The sequence below is a fragment of the Pteronotus mesoamericanus genome, unplaced genomic scaffold, assembly GCF_021234165.1.
Source record: "Pteronotus mesoamericanus isolate MK-2021 breed Mesoamerican mustached bat unplaced genomic scaffold, CSHL_Meso_final scaffold_165, whole genome shotgun sequence".
In the NCBI taxonomy this organism is placed as follows: domain Eukaryota; kingdom Metazoa; phylum Chordata; class Mammalia; order Chiroptera; family Mormoopidae; genus Pteronotus; species Pteronotus mesoamericanus.
In genome coordinates, this window is record NW_026555307.1 from 5,756,079 (window position 1) to 5,775,142 (window position 19,064).

At 36.9% G+C, this 19,064-nt stretch overlaps 1 protein-coding gene across 3 annotated transcripts in view; it reads left to right on the forward strand.

Moving 5' to 3' along the window:
- Positions 1-19,064, forward strand: part of UBA2 (ubiquitin like modifier activating enzyme 2) — a 41,919-nt gene that overhangs the window by 12,885 nt on the left and 9,970 nt on the right. For all 3 annotated transcript variants that reach the window (XM_054589004.1, XM_054589005.1, XM_054589007.1), the window contains 8 exons: positions 3,821-3,888; positions 4,346-4,467; positions 9,674-9,773; positions 11,188-11,354; positions 13,293-13,386; positions 13,480-13,592; positions 16,265-16,420; positions 17,830-17,926. In XM_054589004.1, the coding sequence (XP_054444979.1) occupies positions 3,821-3,888; positions 4,346-4,467; positions 9,674-9,773; positions 11,188-11,354; positions 13,293-13,386; positions 13,480-13,592; positions 16,265-16,420; positions 17,830-17,926 (917 nt within the window). The remainder of the gene's footprint in view (positions 1-3,820; positions 3,889-4,345; positions 4,468-9,673; positions 9,774-11,187; positions 11,355-13,292; positions 13,387-13,479; positions 13,593-16,264; positions 16,421-17,829; positions 17,927-19,064) is intronic.

Sequence of the window (19,064 nt, forward strand, 5' to 3'; positions counted from 1 at the left end):
TAATAATACTGCAGATACAGGTTATTGGGATAGAGACCACAGAGGTAGAGTTGCCATTTTCATCATAAATGCAGGGTTATATTCTTGATGTAATTATTGTTTAATGTTGGCCTTGATCACTTAGTGTTTGTCAGGTTTCTTTTTTCTTTTAAATTTATTTTTAGTGAGGGGAAGTGAAGGAGAAAGAGTAGGAGACATCAATGTGTGGTTGCCTCTTGCATGCCCCCTACTGGGGACCTGGCCTACAACCCAGGCGTGTGCCCTGACTGGGAATTGGACCAGTGACCCTTTGGTTCACAGGCTGGCACTCAATCCACTGAACCACACCAGCCAGGGCAGCTTTCTTCACTATAAAGTTACTTCCCCCTCATTTCCCACTTACTGTACTGCCTACTTTGAAAGGACATCCTTATGTGTGGTCCAAACCTAAGGAATGGGGAGTTCTACCTCCTTGAGGGCAGAGTACCCACATAAATTATTTGGAGTTCTGCCTGGAAGATTTCTCTCTTCTCACCATTTAAATTTTTTTTTCTTTTAATTTATTGAGTTTGAGAGAGAAAGAGAAACTTCAGTTTGTTGTTGTACTTATTTATGCCTCCTTTGGTTTCTTGTATGTGCCCTGACCAGGAATTGGGCCTGTAACCTTGGCATATCTGGACAACACTGTAACTAGCTGAGCTACCTGGCCAGAGCTTTCCACCATTTATTAATTTACTCAATCATTTATCTCAATATGGACTCATTGATGTTGAATACATTTTATACTTTGGGTTATAATCCAATACTACTTTATTTTTTGCTCAAATTTTTCCATCTTTGGCCATTAGGAGCTCTTTCAGTTGTCTCTGTGTCCTTTAACATACCACCTTTAATGTCTTGGGTTTGTTTTTGTTTCATTTGGTTTTAGCAATTCCTTACTTTCTGGTACTACAGGGTGCTCCAGGTTCATCTTACATAAACAGTATTTCCTGCCCAAGTCCTAGAACACATTTCTGCAAGGAGCCCTGGTTCCTCTTATTGAAAAATGGTATTAGACACCAAGATCTGAGTGCTTAGGTATTCTACTGGAGTGTTGATTCTTTTAGCTGACAGATAAAAAAAAAAATACACTTACTAACTTGTATTTTTTTCTGTATACAAATTTACAAATAACTTCTGTATCTAACCATCCATATCTATATTAAGTCAAACATGAATTCATGCTGTCTCCAACTCTAATCCATTACTACATGCATCATTCTAGCTTCCTACCTACCCTTGTCTGTAAACTCCCACTCCAAAAGTCAGAAACCTGGCTCCCACTATTTGTCATCCATACACTTAATACAATAATTATTTTTAATGATACAAATTTTAAAACATTATTTTTGACATCATGGACAACATGAGGATACTTATTAATGCTACTTTTTTTTAAAAAAAGATTTTATTTACTGATTTTTAGAGATAGGCGAAGAGAGGGAGAGAAAGAGACATGGATTCGTTGTGTCTCGCATGCCCCCATCCAGACCCAGCCTGCACCCCAGTCCGGTGCACTGCCTGAAATTGAACTGGTGACCCTTAGGTCTACTGGACAATGCCCAATCCACCAAGCCATCCCAGTCAGGGAAGTAATACTTGTACTATGTAATGTACTGAAATTCCTAGCCAGTATAATAAACAAGAAAAAAATATATACAGGCTTAAGAATTGGGAAATGAAGAAATAAAACTGTTGTAGATTACATACAATATATGTAACTTACATAAAAAAAACTCCAAAGTATTACAGACAAATTTAGCAACAGGGTCAGCTAAAAGATTGTTAAAAATCAATTGCATTTCTAATCACATCAGGCAGGTAGAAAGTATAATATAAAAATGGATAACTCACTATAAAAGCATATAGCCAACTCTAAAAGGTAGCTAAATATAAAGCATAGAAAAGTATAAAGTGCCTGAGAATAAGTCTTTAGATATGTAAGTCTCAATACAGAAAGTTAGTGACTATTAGAACATTAGATGCACCAACTAAAAGGAGAGAGTGTATTTGTGGATTATAAATTCCAATGTTGTCATTATGTTTCCAAATTGATCTGTAAATTCAATACAATTCTAATTAAAATCTCATCTCAGGGATTTTATTGGAACTTGTTCAGCTGATTCTAAAATTTACATGGAAGAATAAGGCCTAAGAAGAACGTTCCTGAAGAATAACTTAAGAATACTTGTTCTAACAGATGTCATGATTTACTATAAGCTAAAAATAATTTAAGATGTTGCTGGGGCAGGGGTAGAAAAACAACTTTGTGACAATGCAGAAGCCATATCTGAGGTTGCATAATGGGTCCTAGATGAAAAAAGGGATTAAATAAAAGGTAGATTAGTTCATTATCATTGTGGGAAAATTTATATCTCTACTTCAAACAAAATATACTAAGTACAGATTAATACAGGAGGAAATCTTTATCCTCGGGGTTAGGGAACAATTTCTCAAGAAACAAAAAATACTAGCTATTAAAGAAAGGATTGATGCATTTAAATCCATCAAATATCCCATCATCAAAAGACAAATGATGTACACATGATAAGCCATTATATGTGAGAAAATACATGCAACATATAAGCAACTAAAAATTGATTTGACATATATTCCCATAATCAGTAAGAAAAAGGCAACCTAAAAAAGAAGACAACCTGAGAAAATAATAGGAACAGGCTGCTGCTGCTCCCCCCCCCCTTAAAGGGAAACCCAAATAGTGAACAAATGATGATAGGTTTAGCTTTATGACTAACTTACAAAATTAATAAAATCACAACCTGATACTGTATTACACCACTAGTTTGGCAGACACTAAATCTGGAGAGAGAGAGAATCAGTAAGAATTCTTACATGTCATTGTGAGGGTGTAAATTGGTACAACCTTAAGAAATAAATGGACATTTTCTTGGGAAATATATTAGGAGCTTTGAGATAATAATTTGGGTTTTTGTTTTTTGTTGTCTGGGGTCTAGATAACTTTCTCATATCATGTGCTTGAGGAAAGGTTGGAAAACTATATTCCCATACGTGTTATTAACTAAACAGCTTTTAGTATAACCTGATTAACAACAGAGAATTTTAGCTTAGTACTTTTATATTATTTCTTAACACTCTTCAGTAGTGGCCTGGCAGTTGTGGCTCAGTGGATTGAGTGACAGTCTGTGAACTTGTGAACCAGTCACCAGCTCGATTCCCAGTCAGGGCACATGCCTAGATTGCAGGCCAGTTACCCAGTTGAGGGTGTGCGAGAGGTAACCTTTCGATGTACAACATCGATGTTTCTCCCTCCCTTTCCCTCTCTCAAAATAAAATCTTAAAAAAAAAAAGACGTTTCTGTAGTAATACATATCACCATGAAAAAAATGTCTTACTGCTGAGTTTTCCTGCACCTAAAGCAGTATCTGGCATGTAGCAAATGTGTGATGTTTGTCAAATGCTAGATGCAGGTATACGTCACAGACATTATTACAGTAGAATATTATCCAAGTTAGAGTGTAAAAGCTGCTCACCTATCTCTTGATCAAAGACTTACACAAATATGTAGAGCCGAGATGATAGGAATGAATATAGGTCTACCAAAATTTAGCTTTGCTTGCATTGCAGTTGAAATTAGGATGCAAGCTGTCAACAGTTGAGTTTAATATTTTTAAGTTTATAGAGTATTATTTATTAGTTTGTTCTCGTCCTTACTAAAGATTTGGGTTATTCTAAATTAGCTGTTGTGAGGAAAGTTGGAAATGTAAACATTTGTTGAGAATATTTTGTTGTACATAAATGTTTACTACTTTTAAATTAATAGCCAGTTATTTGGGGAAGAAGATGCTGATCAAGAAGTATCTCCTGACAGAGCTGACCCTGAAGCTTCCTGTGAGTTAAACTACTTAGGATATGTTTTCTTATTAGTGACCCTTATTTTACCAATTTAATATTGATAGCTTAAGGGGGGAAATGCTATTGTGTGCTAGATACTATGTTATATGCTTAAGACATACTGTTTGATCTTTAAAACAATGTTTTTAAAAAATGGGTAGCCTCCTTTTACTGGTGATAAAATTAAGGTGCCGAGAAATCCTACAAATCTAGTAAATAGGGCTGGGAGTTACCAGATCTGATTACAGGTTTATACTTTGAATTGCTCTACATGTGGTCTTCAGAAACTGAGGTACAATAAAGATGCTGTTTAGCATGTTATTTTTCTTTATCTTTCAACTCAGAATGTGTTGTGTGCGGGTGATTTGCATGAGTAATGTTTTCCTCCTTAAAGGTGGGTGAGACCTTAGTTCTATATTTGTCTTAGTTGAAAATAAAAATGTTTATTTTGTAGGGGAGCCAATGGAAGCTGAAGCCAGAGCCAGAGCATCAAATGAAGATGGTGACATTAAACGTATTTCCACAAAGGAATGGGCAAAATCAACAGGATATGACCCAGTTAAACTTTTTACCAAGGTTAGGTTTACTTTATAATTATGGATTCAGTTTGTTTTAAAATAGTACATGAAATTGAATTACACTCCTTTTTAATGCGTAATACTATCTTTACAGATTGGTTTGTAGTAAAGATAAGCAGGTTTTGAATCTGGTGGCTGTACTAAATCCGTATAGCATTTTTTTTTAAGTATATTTTATTGATTATGTTAATACAATTGTCCCACTTTTTTTCTCCATTTTATTCCCCTTTGCCTTGCGGGCCCACGCGCCTCCATCCCCCTCCTGCATTCTCACCCCTTAGTTCATGTCCATGGGTCATACATATAAATTCTTTGGCTTCTCCATTTCCTATACTATTCTTAGCCTTCCCCTGTCTATTTTGTACCTACCAAGTATGTTTCTTATTCCCTGCACTTTTTCCCCCCATTCTCCCCCTTCCTCTTTCCTGCTGATAACCTTCCATGTGATCTCCATTTCTGTGATTCTATTCCTGTTCTAGTTTGCTTAGTTTGTTTTTGTGTTTAGGTTCAGTTGTTCATAGTTTTGAGTTTGTTGTCACTTTATTGTTCATAGTTTTGATCTTTTTCTTAGGTAAGTCCCCCTAACATTTCCTATAATAGGGGCTGGTGATGATGAACTCCTTGAACTTGACCTTATGTAGGAAGCACTTAATCTGCCTTTTCATTCTGAATGATAGCTTTGCTGGACAGAGTAATCTTAGATGTAGGTCCTTGCCTTACATGACTTTGAATACTTTCTGCCAGCCCCATCTTGCCTGCAAGGTTTCTTTTGAGACATCAACTGACAGTTTTATGGGAACTCCTGTGTAGGTAACTGTCTCCTTTTCTCTTGCTGCTTTTAAGAGTCTCTCCTTATCTTTAATCTTGGGTAATGTAATTATGATGTGCCTTGGTGCACGCTTCCTTGGGTCCAACTTCTTTGGGACTCTCTGAGCTGCCTGGACTTCCTGGCAGTCTATTTCCTTGGCCAGATTGGGGGCGTTCTCCTTCATTGTTTCCTCAGATAAGTTTTCTATTTCTTGCTCTTCCTCTTCTCCTTTTGGCACCTCTATGATTCTGATATTGGAATGTTTAAAGTTGTCTCAGAGGTTCCTAAGCCACTTCATTTTTTTTGAATTCTTTCTTCTTCATTCTATTCTGGTTGAATGTTTATTTCTTCCTTTGGCTCCAAATTATTGATTTGAGTCCCAGTTTCCTTCCCTTTGCTGTTGGTTCTCTGTGTATTATTCTTTATTTCACTTTGCATAGCCTTCACTTTTTCCTCTATTTTGGGATCATACTCAACCACTTCTGTGAGCATTGTGATTACCAGTGTTTTTGAACTCTTGATAGGTTGGCTGTCTTTTTGTCGCTTAGTTGTATTTTTCCTGGAGTTTTGATCTGTTCTTTCATTTGAGCCATACTTCTTTGTCTCAGTGTACCTACCTACTATGTTGTAAGGGGCAGGGCCTTGGGTATTCACCAGGGCTGGGCAACCGACTCACTGAGTTATGCTGTATGTGGGGGAGGGGTCAGAGAAGGAACGATGTGCTTGCTTGGCTCTCTGCCAGCTTTCAGTCACTTTCTCTGCTGCCTGCAAGCATATTGTGCTGATTCCTGGGTGGGTGGGTTTGTTTATTACATTCTAAGACCCTGTGGGTTTCTCCAAACTCCTGTGAGGCTGGAGGCTTTTCCCGCCACTGCCACCTCCATAGATTTTTATAGCCAGAGATTTTGAGGCTGTCTTTTTCCCGCACTGTAACCCTGGGTTGCATGGTCTGTCTTGCTCCCCAGTTGTTCCTCCTGGTTTAATCACACGCAAATGTGGGACCACCTGGTCCACCAGCCACCACCTTGCCCGCATGTCCTCTCCCCCCATCCTACCAGTCTGGATGAATGTTTCTTCTTTAACTTTTTAGCTGTTGGACTTCCATACAGTTCAGTTTTCTGGCAGTCCTGGTGGTTTTTTTGTTTTTAAATTGGTTGTTGTCCTTTTCATTGTGTGAGGAGGCAAAGTATACCATATAGCATCTTGGTAGGAGGTAAATACAGAAACTAATACACTTGTGGTTTTCTTCCCTTCTCAGTTTCAGTGAAAGTTGGTTTTCCTTGTAACTTCAGTGAAAGCTGGTTTTCCTTTGGTTCTTGCTGTTTCTCGTCTTATATCCCTTTTCTGCTTAAATCTTCTATTGGAAGTTGGAAATGCTCTGAAATATTTTTGAATTCTGAAGCCTTTTGTTCTTGGCTGAATCCATTTTCATTAGTATATATATTTGCCTGCTGACTAATGCTAGAGAATTAAGATTGTTTTAATTGGGTCTACCTAATTATAGCTCGGGCCCTCAGATACCTGTTTTAAAGTCATTTCTCCTACCTTTGCTTGCTAGCAACTTTATTGTAACATATTTGAAACATTCTCAGCTCTTCTTAAACTGCCTAATTATTCTTGCCACTCTAATTAAGCAGGTGATCTTAGAGATATGTAACAGGTTTGAAGACATTAGACATAATTTACCTGCTAAGAAAATGTCCCATTTCACTTTTTCCCTTGTCTTAGGGAAAAAGACAAAGTCTTTTTTTCTTTTCCCTTGTGTTTGAGAGAAATCTCTGAGTAAAGGCTAACTCTTTATTTGCTGTTATTCTTTCTCTTTGTACTTTATTCTTCAAACAATGTTCTCTCTGCCCTGCATCTTAAACCTCTCTTGGCTCCTTCTGTCTGCTTTCTAGCATACCAGGTCCTGCGGTCCTAAGTAAATGGCATACTGCTTCATGCAGCTTATATTGCCTCTCTTTCCTCACTGTCAACAGATGTCACAGGTTTACTTTCTTAAAACTATTGCATTTATTTTTCTATTTTCCTTGAAAAAATGGTTTTTATTTTGATTATACTTAAAATGTACTTAACTCGGATATGGATAGTAACAGTATTGTCCAAACTGATGTCCGTATATCTATTTCCACTTCAATCTGAGCAACAGTTGAATGCCAGAATAATCTGAAATACATCTCCAATCTCTTGTTCAGTAGGTAACTTTAAGCATCTGTTGTGTGTCAGGCACCACTTCAAGTACAGGAGATTTAGTGGGGGAGCAAGACAGAAAATAGGGTCCCTGCTCTTTGTAGGAAACTTAAAGTTTAGAGGGGAAGTCAAACATTGAACAAGTAATTTCAGATTCAGTGTTAAGCCATTAAGATCAGTTTCCTTGGAATCCTATAATAGCAAATAGATGTAACCTACTGATTATTATATTTAGTATAAGGGTTCAAAAGAGTCTTTCCAGCAGAAGTGATATTTCACACTAAGATCTTAAAGAATAAGGGTGAGGACAAGAATGCACCATATACAAAGGACGTCTCAGATGGCATTAAAGGGAAGAGTGGAAAGAGGCCTGGAAAGATAGCTGAGGCTAGATCAGAAGAGCTTTCAAGGTTATAAGGATGTTATACAAGATAGTAGGAATCCATGAAAAGATAGTCAATAGTGTCACTATAAGGATATAGAGAGCATACAATGCACCATTCTAGTACCTGATACTCCTGTTGTGAGCAATATGGGACAGTGCCTTCTGGATTTGTGCCACAGTAGTATGAAGGACAACCTGTTTCCTGTATGCCTCGTGGAGCATGGAAGAAAAATAGACTGACAGGGCTTAGGATGTATGGGGTGAGGAATCAATACCTGGTTTCCTGGGTGCGCAGCAGGATGAACAGAGGAACCATTTTCTGAGGTAGGTAAGGTGGGAAGCAGATATGTAGGGGTTGGAGTGCAGAGGAAGGAGATAGGATTCCTGTGGAATATTAGATGACAAGTGACTGTAGGTGAGTAGAGAGGTCTGGCTAGACAAGTATTTGGGGTTTATAGAAAAAGAAGCGTGTGGCGATACTTCAGTACAGAACTCTGAGAGGCACCCAACATTTAATAGTTGGCTAGAGAAGGTTATGGAGCTTGTGCTTGGAAACTCCATGCTAATTCCCTATCGCCTGGAAGACTTCTCGGCCAAGTGCTGAAGGTCCTTTACAAAATGTCTCCAGCCATGTTTGTGACTCATACTGGACTTTTCACTCCTTGCCTGTGTACCCATTTCCATTGTTATCTTCTTGAATTCTTTCCTCATTTCTCAGATACCACAAAATTCCTAAGAGTATTCTAAGCTGTGTATTGTGTGGTTTTCACAATAAATTGTATTCTAATTATTTGTATATTTGGCTGGTTTTCCAAAGATTAAGGATGCTTTATAAATATTGAATAGATTTTGATAAAAATACCTTTTTTTAATTAAGCCATATCTATGAATTTATAAATTCATAGCAGATTAATATAATAAATATGTTGAATAATTCAATTAGCAATAGAAAATGCAACTAAGGATATTAAGATCATTAGAAATTCTGCTACATTAGGAAATAGTGTGATTCATGTGATAGTCTTTCAAAAGTCTACATGAGGTAATGTTTATGTTTTTGAAATAGTAATTTTTGGAGGTGGGGGAAGGCACATTTCAAAGATGTTTCAGATGGTTAGGAAATTCTGTTTTTAATAACTTACAGAATGTGTATGCTTTATCGGTATCTACCCACAGACTTGAAGACATTGCTAATTGGTATCTCTAGGCTCAGTGATTATGTGCAATTCTTGTGCAGTTGGTGTATGTTTTTTAGCTTCTTGATTGGTATGATTGTGTTTCAGATGCTCTCTGGAGCTTTAGGGGAGCTTTTAGGGAGGTAGGTGACTTGGGAGGATAGGTCAGTCAGCACAGTTCAGAATTCCCTTACTCTGTTTTCCTCAGAGCACCTCTGCTTGTAACTGTCTCAAATGAAGGGGTTCTGTGTCATATTTCCCTTTTACAAAAGGCTTGAGCTTCTTTTTAAAATTGTGAATCTAGGCCCTGGCTGGGTAGCCCAGTTCGTTAGAGTGTTGTGCTGATACACCAAGGTTGTGGGTTTGATCTCCGGTCAGGGCACATGAAAGAGTCAGCCAATGAATGCATAAATAAGTGGAATGGCAAATCAATGTTTCTGTCTCTTTCTCCCTTCTCTCTCTCTCTCTCTCTCTCTCTGTTAAATCAATAAAAAAACCTTTCTTAAATTGTTCATCTACTGGTATATGGCATGTCTTTAAATCAGAAGATGTTTAGTGTAATACTGATAATAAATCAACAAAGAAATTGTTTTATTTTATCAGCATAAGGATTGTAGGGTTCATGGAACTTCTTTCTTTTTTAAAGCTTTTTAAAGATGATATCAGGTATTTGTTGACAATGGACAAATTATGGCGAAAAAGGAAACCTCCGGTTCCATTGGACTGGGCTGAAGTACAGAGTCAAGGTAAAGGGTACATTTTAGTTTTGGGGATACATTGGAAATTCCCTCAGTCTTTAAATGGCCCTGTTATTACTTGACAATGGTATACATTCGTGGTAAGAAGTTCGAACAAATCAGAAAAGTATGAAGAAGGGAAAATCACTGGAAATCTTACCACCTAGAGAAATAATAACTAGTAGTATTTTAGGGAATGCCTGGTAGTCATATCTGTGCATGTAGACACAAGCAGTTGTTTATACACTTTACATTATGGAATCACGTAAATTCATATGCTTTGACTTGCTCTATTTAGTAAATATTTAACTAGTCCCTTACTGTGGAGGACAGTGAAGGCTGACGTCAAAAGCCAGGTTAAGCGCTTGGCAAGGCCATGCTCGACCGCTTGTTATCTGCAAGGCAGAGCAAGCTGGCAACTGGCAACAGCCTGAGCCCTGGGTGTTGGGGAGAGGGGGCGTTGAGAAGGGAGTAGATAACAGCAAGCTTCAGCTGAAGGCGACTGCAACCTCTGCAGAAGAAAGCTTTATCATGTAGATAGCCTGGGAATGGGTTCTGTGCCCACAGAGTCTGCAAAACTCCCTTGAACTTTATCTAACCAACCCCTATAAAGTAAACACGGAGGCCGAGATCATTGTCATTGTCTCTCCATCAGAGGACAGTGTCCCACCTGGCCCCCGCTTTTCTCTAATCTGTCTTGTGTCTTTGTGTTGTGTTGTCCTTTCTCAATCTCCTGTCGCTCCCACTCAGGGACCAACACTCCGCACGGGTCATGGCACCTTAAACAGTTAACATTTAGTTGTTTCATATTTTCCCTAAAACACTAGTGATGAGGATATGTGTACCTACATCTTTGTACCTTTGTGCAATTATCTCTTTCAGATTTAAATTAGGAACATACTTATAATTTTAAATGCAAGTAAAACTATTGCACTAGTGACTTCCTTATCCCACTCCCCTCAACACATTCTCTCTCTGCTATATCTGAATTGTATTGCAGTTGATGTATGTGCACAGCAGTGGTCAGCACATGGGAACTTAAAGGGTCCCAAGCGATTAGGGATGTCAATTTGGAGCAGTTTTCTACAGTAATGTAAATACTTGAATACTTACATACCAATTTAAGTATGACTAATAGTTACCACTTACTGATTGCTTACTATGTTCTGTATATAATGTTTATCATCTTACCTATATTCATTATATCGTTGAATCTTCCAGTAACACTATGAGGTTCTGAAACAGTCTTGCACCTTTCCCTTCTCAGTGTTAGCAGTTTTCTTATAGAGATATATTTATCATCTTGATAATCCCAAAATAGAATTTCTTTTATATTATTTTCTTAACTGGTCAAGCATTGAATTGTTAAAACAGTAGAAGAATTATGTTTAATAGGGAAATTTCTAATATTTTTTTCCCTTAGGAGAAGAAATCAATGCAGCAGATCAACAAAATGAACCCCAGTTAGGCCTGAAAGACCAGCAAGTTCTAGATGTAAAGAGCTATGCACGTCTTTTTTCAAAGAGCATTGAGACTTTGAGAGTTCATTTAGCAGAAAAAGGGGACGGAGCTGAGCTCATATGGGACAAGGTTCGTTTTGAAGTAGAGTGTCAATTACTTACGTGTTAGATGTATTTTCTAGTTCTTGAACTGTAATCATAAAGTAGTAAATTTTTGAATATTGTTTATTCTGCTAGATTTTGAGGACATAGGGTTAATTTTGTTTGGATAGTTTTCTCTTTAATTACTACATTGAACTATGAATTTTCTCTAAAATTAATTTTATTAAAGGCAATATAAAACTTCATATTAGAGTCTAGTAATGTATTCATGATTTATAATTATGTTGATTGGAGAAATATTGTGAATGTATAGGAGTCTATAAAATGCTTTACAGACTTAAGAAAGCTTCCTCTGTAGTATATAGATTTGTTACTTTGGAGACAAGAGCATTATAAATATTTTGGAGGCTTGACACCTCTCAATACAAAAATGAGACATAGTTATCCTTACAAGTTAATTTATAATAGCATTTTGCAATTAGATGTCATTATTTTGAGGTTTGATGAGTTTTACTTATTTTTAATCGTAGTCAGTATTTTCTGTGGCTAGAAGTGATATATCTGAATGAAGTTTGTATGTTCCTATGATAGTAAAGATTTGCCATGAGTTTTAGAGTAAGAGAAAAAGTTTAGTCAGTTTTAGCAAACCAAGATGATAACTTTTATGTGTGCAAATTTTGAAATTGTGGTTGAATCAGACATGTAAAATGAAGCTAGTAAATTTAGATTTTGGGGATTTTTATGAACATTAGTCTCGTGTGTATGTGATATAAGGAGTAATTATTAATTAGAAAATATTTTCAGTGTTGTTACTATAATAGGGATTTGGGAGGTTTTCATTGGTACACAGGGGCTAAATAATGAAGCCTTGGAAGGTGGGAATTGTTACCCTGAGTAAAATCTATACCTAATGAGTGTGATAAGCCAGTTGCCTAAGGAGGTAATTGATGGGAAGTAAGTGTTGGGTACTGTTAAATATTTCTACTGAATTTTAACTACAACCTTATGAGATGTTGATATAATTTCCTTACTTAACATATTAAGGAATTTCGGGTCAAGGAAGTTGATTTCCCTGAAGTTACACAACCAGCCAATAAGTATATAAAGAACCCACATCCTATCAGTACTTTTCCTTTTGGTGCTTCTTAGTTACAGGGTAAGATAGTTTTTTTCTCAGGAAAGCAGGAAATCTTACTGAAATCTAATTGAAGAGACTAGGATATAGACCCAGGAAGAATATAAATTGTCAGGGGAAAACTTATTGTATTGCCATATCTGAAAAGAAATAACAAGTGTAGGAGAGTGGTGTATATATGAAGGGTTTGGAGAAGGAAAGCCAAAAGGAGTTGTTGAGGTATTTCTGAGGCTTTAAAGAAAGCTTTCTCAAAAAAGCCTCCATTTCTTCCCCCGAAACCTGTGCTTCTCGCACAACCTTCTCGTTACAGGCATACCTCATTTTATTGTACTTTGTTTTGTTGCATTTCACGGATGTTGTGTTTTTAACAAATTGAAGGCAAGACCTTCCCATCAGCAAAAGGATTATGACTTACTTTATTATGATACTTTATTGCGGTGGTCTGGAACTGACCCCGCAGTGTCTCCGCAGCATGCCTGTGCTGGCTGGATGGACCCAGGAAAGGATTGCCATTGTCAGTGAATGGAGTTGGTATTTGGGCCTATACACTTAGTCTCCGGTGCATTTGTTTAAAGAGGATGAATTCCTACAAGCCTGGTGGCTCTGTGGCATTCTTGTCAAATTACATTTCTGAATCAGCTGATGATGAGACTCTGCCCTCTACTTACCCACTCTCCCTGCTGCTGTAAGGTTTTACCTTTCCCTCAAGGCGCTCTCTTGTTCTGGTTCACTGACAGCAATGTTATAAACATGTGAAGTGGGGTTCCGAAAATAATACTAGGCAAATTAGTAAATTTGTGGGGGGACTTAAGTTATTTAACTTATTGGCAGGATGACCCGTCTGCAATGGATTTTGTTACCTCTGCTGCAAACCTCAGGATGCATATTTTCAGTATGAATATGAAGAGCAGATTTGATATAAAATGTAAGTTGTTTTGTACTTCATTTACATCTTCTAAAATGCTGTTATTATTTTCCTTTTTAGCAGTTAAATGTATTCATTTTTTTTCTTTTTAAGCAATGGCAGGGAACATTATTCCTGCTATTGCTACTACTAATGCAGTGATTGCTGGATTAATAGTATTGGAAGGATTGAAGATTTTATCAGGAAAAATAGACCAATGTAAAACAGTGAGTATTTCTATTTGTATTTTTTTATTCAGTCTCTTTGTAAAGTAATATATATTCGCGGGGGGGAAGTAATTTATTAAAAAACCCCAACAAATTGACAAATAAAAAATTAAATCAATAAAACTGGTTTAAAGCAATGGAAAAATAATTGTTGCAATTACCTTGCGAGTGCTCTGAGGTCTTTATTGTTTTTAAATTTTCTTTGGTTGTTTTATAATGCCCCCCTCCCTGTGCTTTTTTTTCAATTACAGTTTACATTTAGTATTATTTTTTTCTTAGTTTCAAGTGTATACCATAGTGATTAGATAATCATATACTTTACATAATGTTCTCCCCAGTATTTCCAGTACGTACCTGGCACCACACATATTATTGACTATGTTCCCTGTGCTGTACTTGGCATCCCTGTATGTAGTCCAGTTTTTAAGTCATTTTACTTTAAATCTGTTTTATATTCTTTGATAATGTTAATGACTGCAATCTTACAAATGAGTACCGTTATGTGTGACAGATCTCTTGTAGTATATTGTTTGCTTGTATGGTGTATGATTTTTTTTTTTAGCTGACTTAGTATTTGTTAAAACTATGTTTGATAGTTCTTTAAGGACCCATTGAAGGTATATTTCTTCATAGAGGATTTGTGTTTACTTACATCTGAATGCCTGTGGTCCTACCAATCTAAGACCATTTTAGAATTCCTAAGTTTTTTGATCCATGTGCATATTCAGACAGCAAATCATCATGAGTCCTATATTGTTGTAATTAATAATAAGTTCCCCCACTCCTTGAAGCACCAAAGTCAAGGTGATGTTTCTTGTCGTAAGGTCGTTGTTTTATTTAAGTGTCTTCTTAGGTATACCTCAAGATTAAAACCACTTGGATATTCTCTTTGAATTGCTGCTTTCATTCTGTATTGAGTATGTATGTCTGAAGATGTTTTGCTTTCTTACCAGCTTAGCAATTTAAAAATCTGCTTAAAAATGTTGTAGGCCAGGTGGCTCAGTTGGTTGGACCATTGTCCCCTGCACCAAAGGTCACAACTTCAATTTCCAATCAGGGCACATACCTAGGTTGTGGGTTTGATTCTTGGTTGGGGGGGGGGGGCGCGGGACTAATCGATATTTCTCACATCCATGTCTATCTCTTTCCCTCTCCTCCATACCCCTATCTCTCCCTCTCTCTCTAAAATCAATAAACATATCCTTGGGTAAGGATTTTAAAAAGTATATGTATATTGTAGTCAATATTTTCGCTATTTAGGTTCTCCATTTTACTGTAACGTTGAAATAAAAGGACCAATTTACTTTCAGGAATTCATTTTTTAAAAAAAACCTAGTCTGCAATAGTACTCTTGTTTTTCAGTGCCATTATTGATACAGTCTTAAAATATCATATTGTTTTCATGAAATCTCAGGGTGAAGGAACGTAGAATCATATTGCCAGTCTGCCATCTTGTAATAAAAATTTTTTGCTAACATATTTTTAATTTCTAAGAACTTTATTTTTTGATTTCTACCTTTTAATAGCAGCCTTAATTTATCTTGTGTTACAGAATTCCTTTGAGCTCACAAACATTAGTAATTGTTGAATTTATTAAAATGTCTGCTGTTTTCCTGTAACATCCTTCTCGGTTCTTTGCTATCTCAGCTCTATTCCTCTCAGGTTAATGATACTTATTTATGGCTTTTATTTGTTCATAATGAATTTCAGGATGAGGTAATAGTGTTAGCCTGAGTATTAGCAGTGTTAGCAATTGTTTTCATTACTTTCAATTTGTTAAAGCACAGTTACCTTTCTAGTGAAGCCCAAGATCAAACAAATCTGTTTCCCCACTGTAACCTGCTTCCAGACCTCCCAGTACAATGGCTAGTACCGGTGATACTGTTAATACAGGAAGTCTCTTCCTACCACTTAACTGCCTTCAGAGGAATGTACTTCTTTAAGTCGGGGGGAATCCGTGGAGTTTTTCTCTTTAGAATTAATTAGTCTTAGCAAATACCATAGTACCTGGTAGTCATAAGATGAGAATTTATATATCAGCTTATGTTGCCTTGACATTTGTTTGTATTAACCTGGATAGTGTTTCGAAGCTCTGTAGTAATATGAGGTTAGGGCCTTTTTTAAATAAAGTGGAGTTTTTAAAAATTTTCCTTGGTTCTTACTATTTTTGTTTGGATATTAGGGAAGTGGTAAATAGATGCCTACATATAGTGCCAGAAGTGCATTATTTTTTCTCTTAATCATATAAATGTTAATGTTGTAGTTATAGAAAATTTAAAAAGAAAGGCAAACACATTGGTTCCATACATTTATGAAACCATCATCATTAGTTAGAGGTATTAATGTATTGGTCTTGTTGAGAAGTTGGCTTTAAATTTTTAAGAATAATTACCAGGAAGGCATCCAAAAGCTGATTTAATGATACCAGAGATGAGTGTGACTAAGCCCTTAGTGTTGCTAAATTAGTTTGCAGGAAAGTCCAAGAAAGTCTTCAATACAAGGAGATTTCTTTTCAGTAAGCTCAGCCTTTCACATAGCAGCTAATTTGAAAAGAAGTTTGGAAAATCAGGCTCTTAAGTTCATGATTTTCCTTATCCAACTTCAGATTGTATGATGTATAAAATTGTGACTTGAATTTCTGATTTCTGCTTATGTTTTTCCCTCCTCCAAAGATTTTTTTGAATAAACAACCAAACCCAAGAAAGAAGCTCCTTGTGCCTTGTGCACTGGATCCTCCCAACCCTAATTGTTATGTGTGTGCCAGCAAGCCAGAGGTGACTGTGCGACTGAATGTCCATAAAGTGACTGTTCTCACATTACAAGATAAGGTATGTGCGGAAGCTAGTTCTCTCACACAAATTTGTTCTTTTCCCTTTTCCTTAAAAACAAAACAAAACAAAAAACAAACAAAAAAACACCTCAAGTTTCCTTTTGCCTTTTACTGTGTTACTGCCATAACAAACTAAAAGCCACATAATTGCACTGAAAGACTGGCTACTGAAGTGTGATGCTCTGATAGCCTTGGTCACTTGACCTTATGGGATCCTGATGGCTTTTTTCTCTGTGGTTCCAGAAGATGGGTTTCACATCCCAGAAAGGAATTAGTTGTATTTGGCGAGAAAATGCGCCATAAGTATTACAGAGATGGTACAGTATCTTGGCAAAAAAGAGACTGCTCTCTTTGTTTCCTAGCTAGTGTATAAATTCTGTATTTTTTGGCAGACAGGAGGTGTCCTTAAACAGTCTGGTGATGGTCCTGATTCTGGTGTGTTAAGTTAGTCCCTGAAGAGATCAACATTTATATATATCTCTCTGGAGTGGTGGTGGGGGTTAGGATGTGATCTGGTTCTATGGCCTGTTTTTTAGGTTCCTTCTAAACTGGCTAGTTTAGTTTAGTTCCTTTATTAGGGAAAATACCAAAAATGTCCCAGTGGGTATCATTATTTTGGGATCAGGTTGTTCTCTGATTATATTCATCATAATGTTACATATATACATACCTCCTAGACCTTCATGGTCCTAAAGGTTCCATAAGAGGAAATGGCCTTTCTTCCAGAAATGGATATATTGAGCAGGTTGATTGGATCCTATGTATTGGTTGGCGAAATAGCAGGACTTGGAACACTGGTCAGCAGAGGATGGTTGCCCTCCCTTCTTCCTTAGGAAATAATTATAGTTGGTATCTACTCATTCTTGAGCTTAAAGGCAGTTTCACTATTTTTAGAAAAAAGGGACCTTTAGAGAGTTCCCCTATTTTCTTTTTTTTTTTTAGGAGCAGGTAGATTTGACAGAATATTATTGCTTTTGATTCATCTTGGAATTTAAAGAGAAATGGAACTGGAAGAGGCAGACCAGCTGAGAACCAGGTTAATAAGAACATTTGTGCCTTAAAACGTCTGCCAGTGCAGGATTGTCATAGAGTAAGGAACTATGCCATGTGTCTAGCTTAGTACCTCATCTGCAGGGAAGAACAAAATTCCAAGAGCCAATCAAGGAATTTTCAGTCCCCCATTTGGAGGAAGTTGTTTCTGATCTTAGCAGTCAAATATGGGGGTCAACAGGGGCATGGGTAATTGGGTGCATTCCCACTGCTTTCCTGCTTGCCATAAGGTATCTTATAGAACAACTTGGCCCCTCTTCAATGGAAGGAGAAAATAAGACCTTTTAAGGAAAAAAAAGACCTTTTTTATGGTCTTTAATTATATTTATTAATATTTTGAATCCTTTTTTCCTATAGATTGTGAAAGAAAAATTTGCTATGGTAGCACCAGATGTCCAAATTGAAGATGGGAAAGGAACAATCCTAATATCTTCAGAAGAGGGAGAGACAGAAGGTATGATGTGTTGCATTAATTCACTTCCTTTATTTGGGTGGAGATGCCTGAACAAAGGAGTACACATTAGTTTGTCCATTTGCTGTAAATGTTACTCAGTATCATAGCCGACAGGGGCAATGTGTGGTCAAGAAGGTGACCTCCCAAGACAGCATTGTCTTGGTGGGATTACAGCAGTTCTAGTTTTGGAAACTCCATGTTGTCAGTGTATCTCAGTAACTTTTTCAGTAACCCAGTGCACAGCCACCATGTATAGTGAGTGACCTTAGTGTTCTCGTCCATTTCAAAGGAACTGCCTTGCCTGTATTGTGGATCCTGGGAGCTAAATTGGTAGTGAGCAGATTGCTCTGGCTATTAGGTCAGAATAAGTAACCTAAGGCTATTAGGTGTTTGATACAAGAGTAGGGAAGCGTTGATAGTCAGCTCTTACTGTAGAGCAGAAAGTAGTGCTGAAAAATCAGTGCCTAGTTTTGGCATTGTAGACTTTTTTGAAGTTCCCAAGAAGGCCATCTCTTTTGTCATTGCATTTGTTACACAAGGTTCAATGCACTTGATTGTGTTTAAGCTTTCTTAGTTGAGGATTGGTTCTGGTTGTGCCTCCTTCAGCCTACACTAGTCAGTCTGATTGGACTCAGAAGTTCTCACAGCTGTTCTGTCACTTTGGCAGACAAAGATCTCAGAATCTCTTGGGTTACCATTTTAGTTTGATTTCTTCATGTGACAAATTTTGCCGGTGGATTATTACTTTTAAAATCTGGGGGCATTTTTTTTTTCCTATATTGACTTATTTATTTACCTCTTTCTTTACTGGTTATTTATTCATACACTTTGCCAGATCCTAAAGGGGATTCCAGATGTTAAGCCCTTCTTTAAATTAAAACTTAGTGTCAGGATTCTTCTTGGCTGTAGTTCCTTGTCAAACTGTTTGGGCTATTAGGTCATGAGTAACTGGAGGCCATGTTTTGTCTGGGTAGTAGTCTATTTTAAGTCTAGTTTAATATTTAGGCCCCATTCTAGCCAGCTGTCTTTACCAAAAAAAAAAGAAGTTTGTTCACGACTGTCCTCTTAGTTCTAGCCAGCTCTTTTAATGCTAGGACCTTAAAAATAGAAACTGGCCAGGAATCTCAGTGGCTTAAAT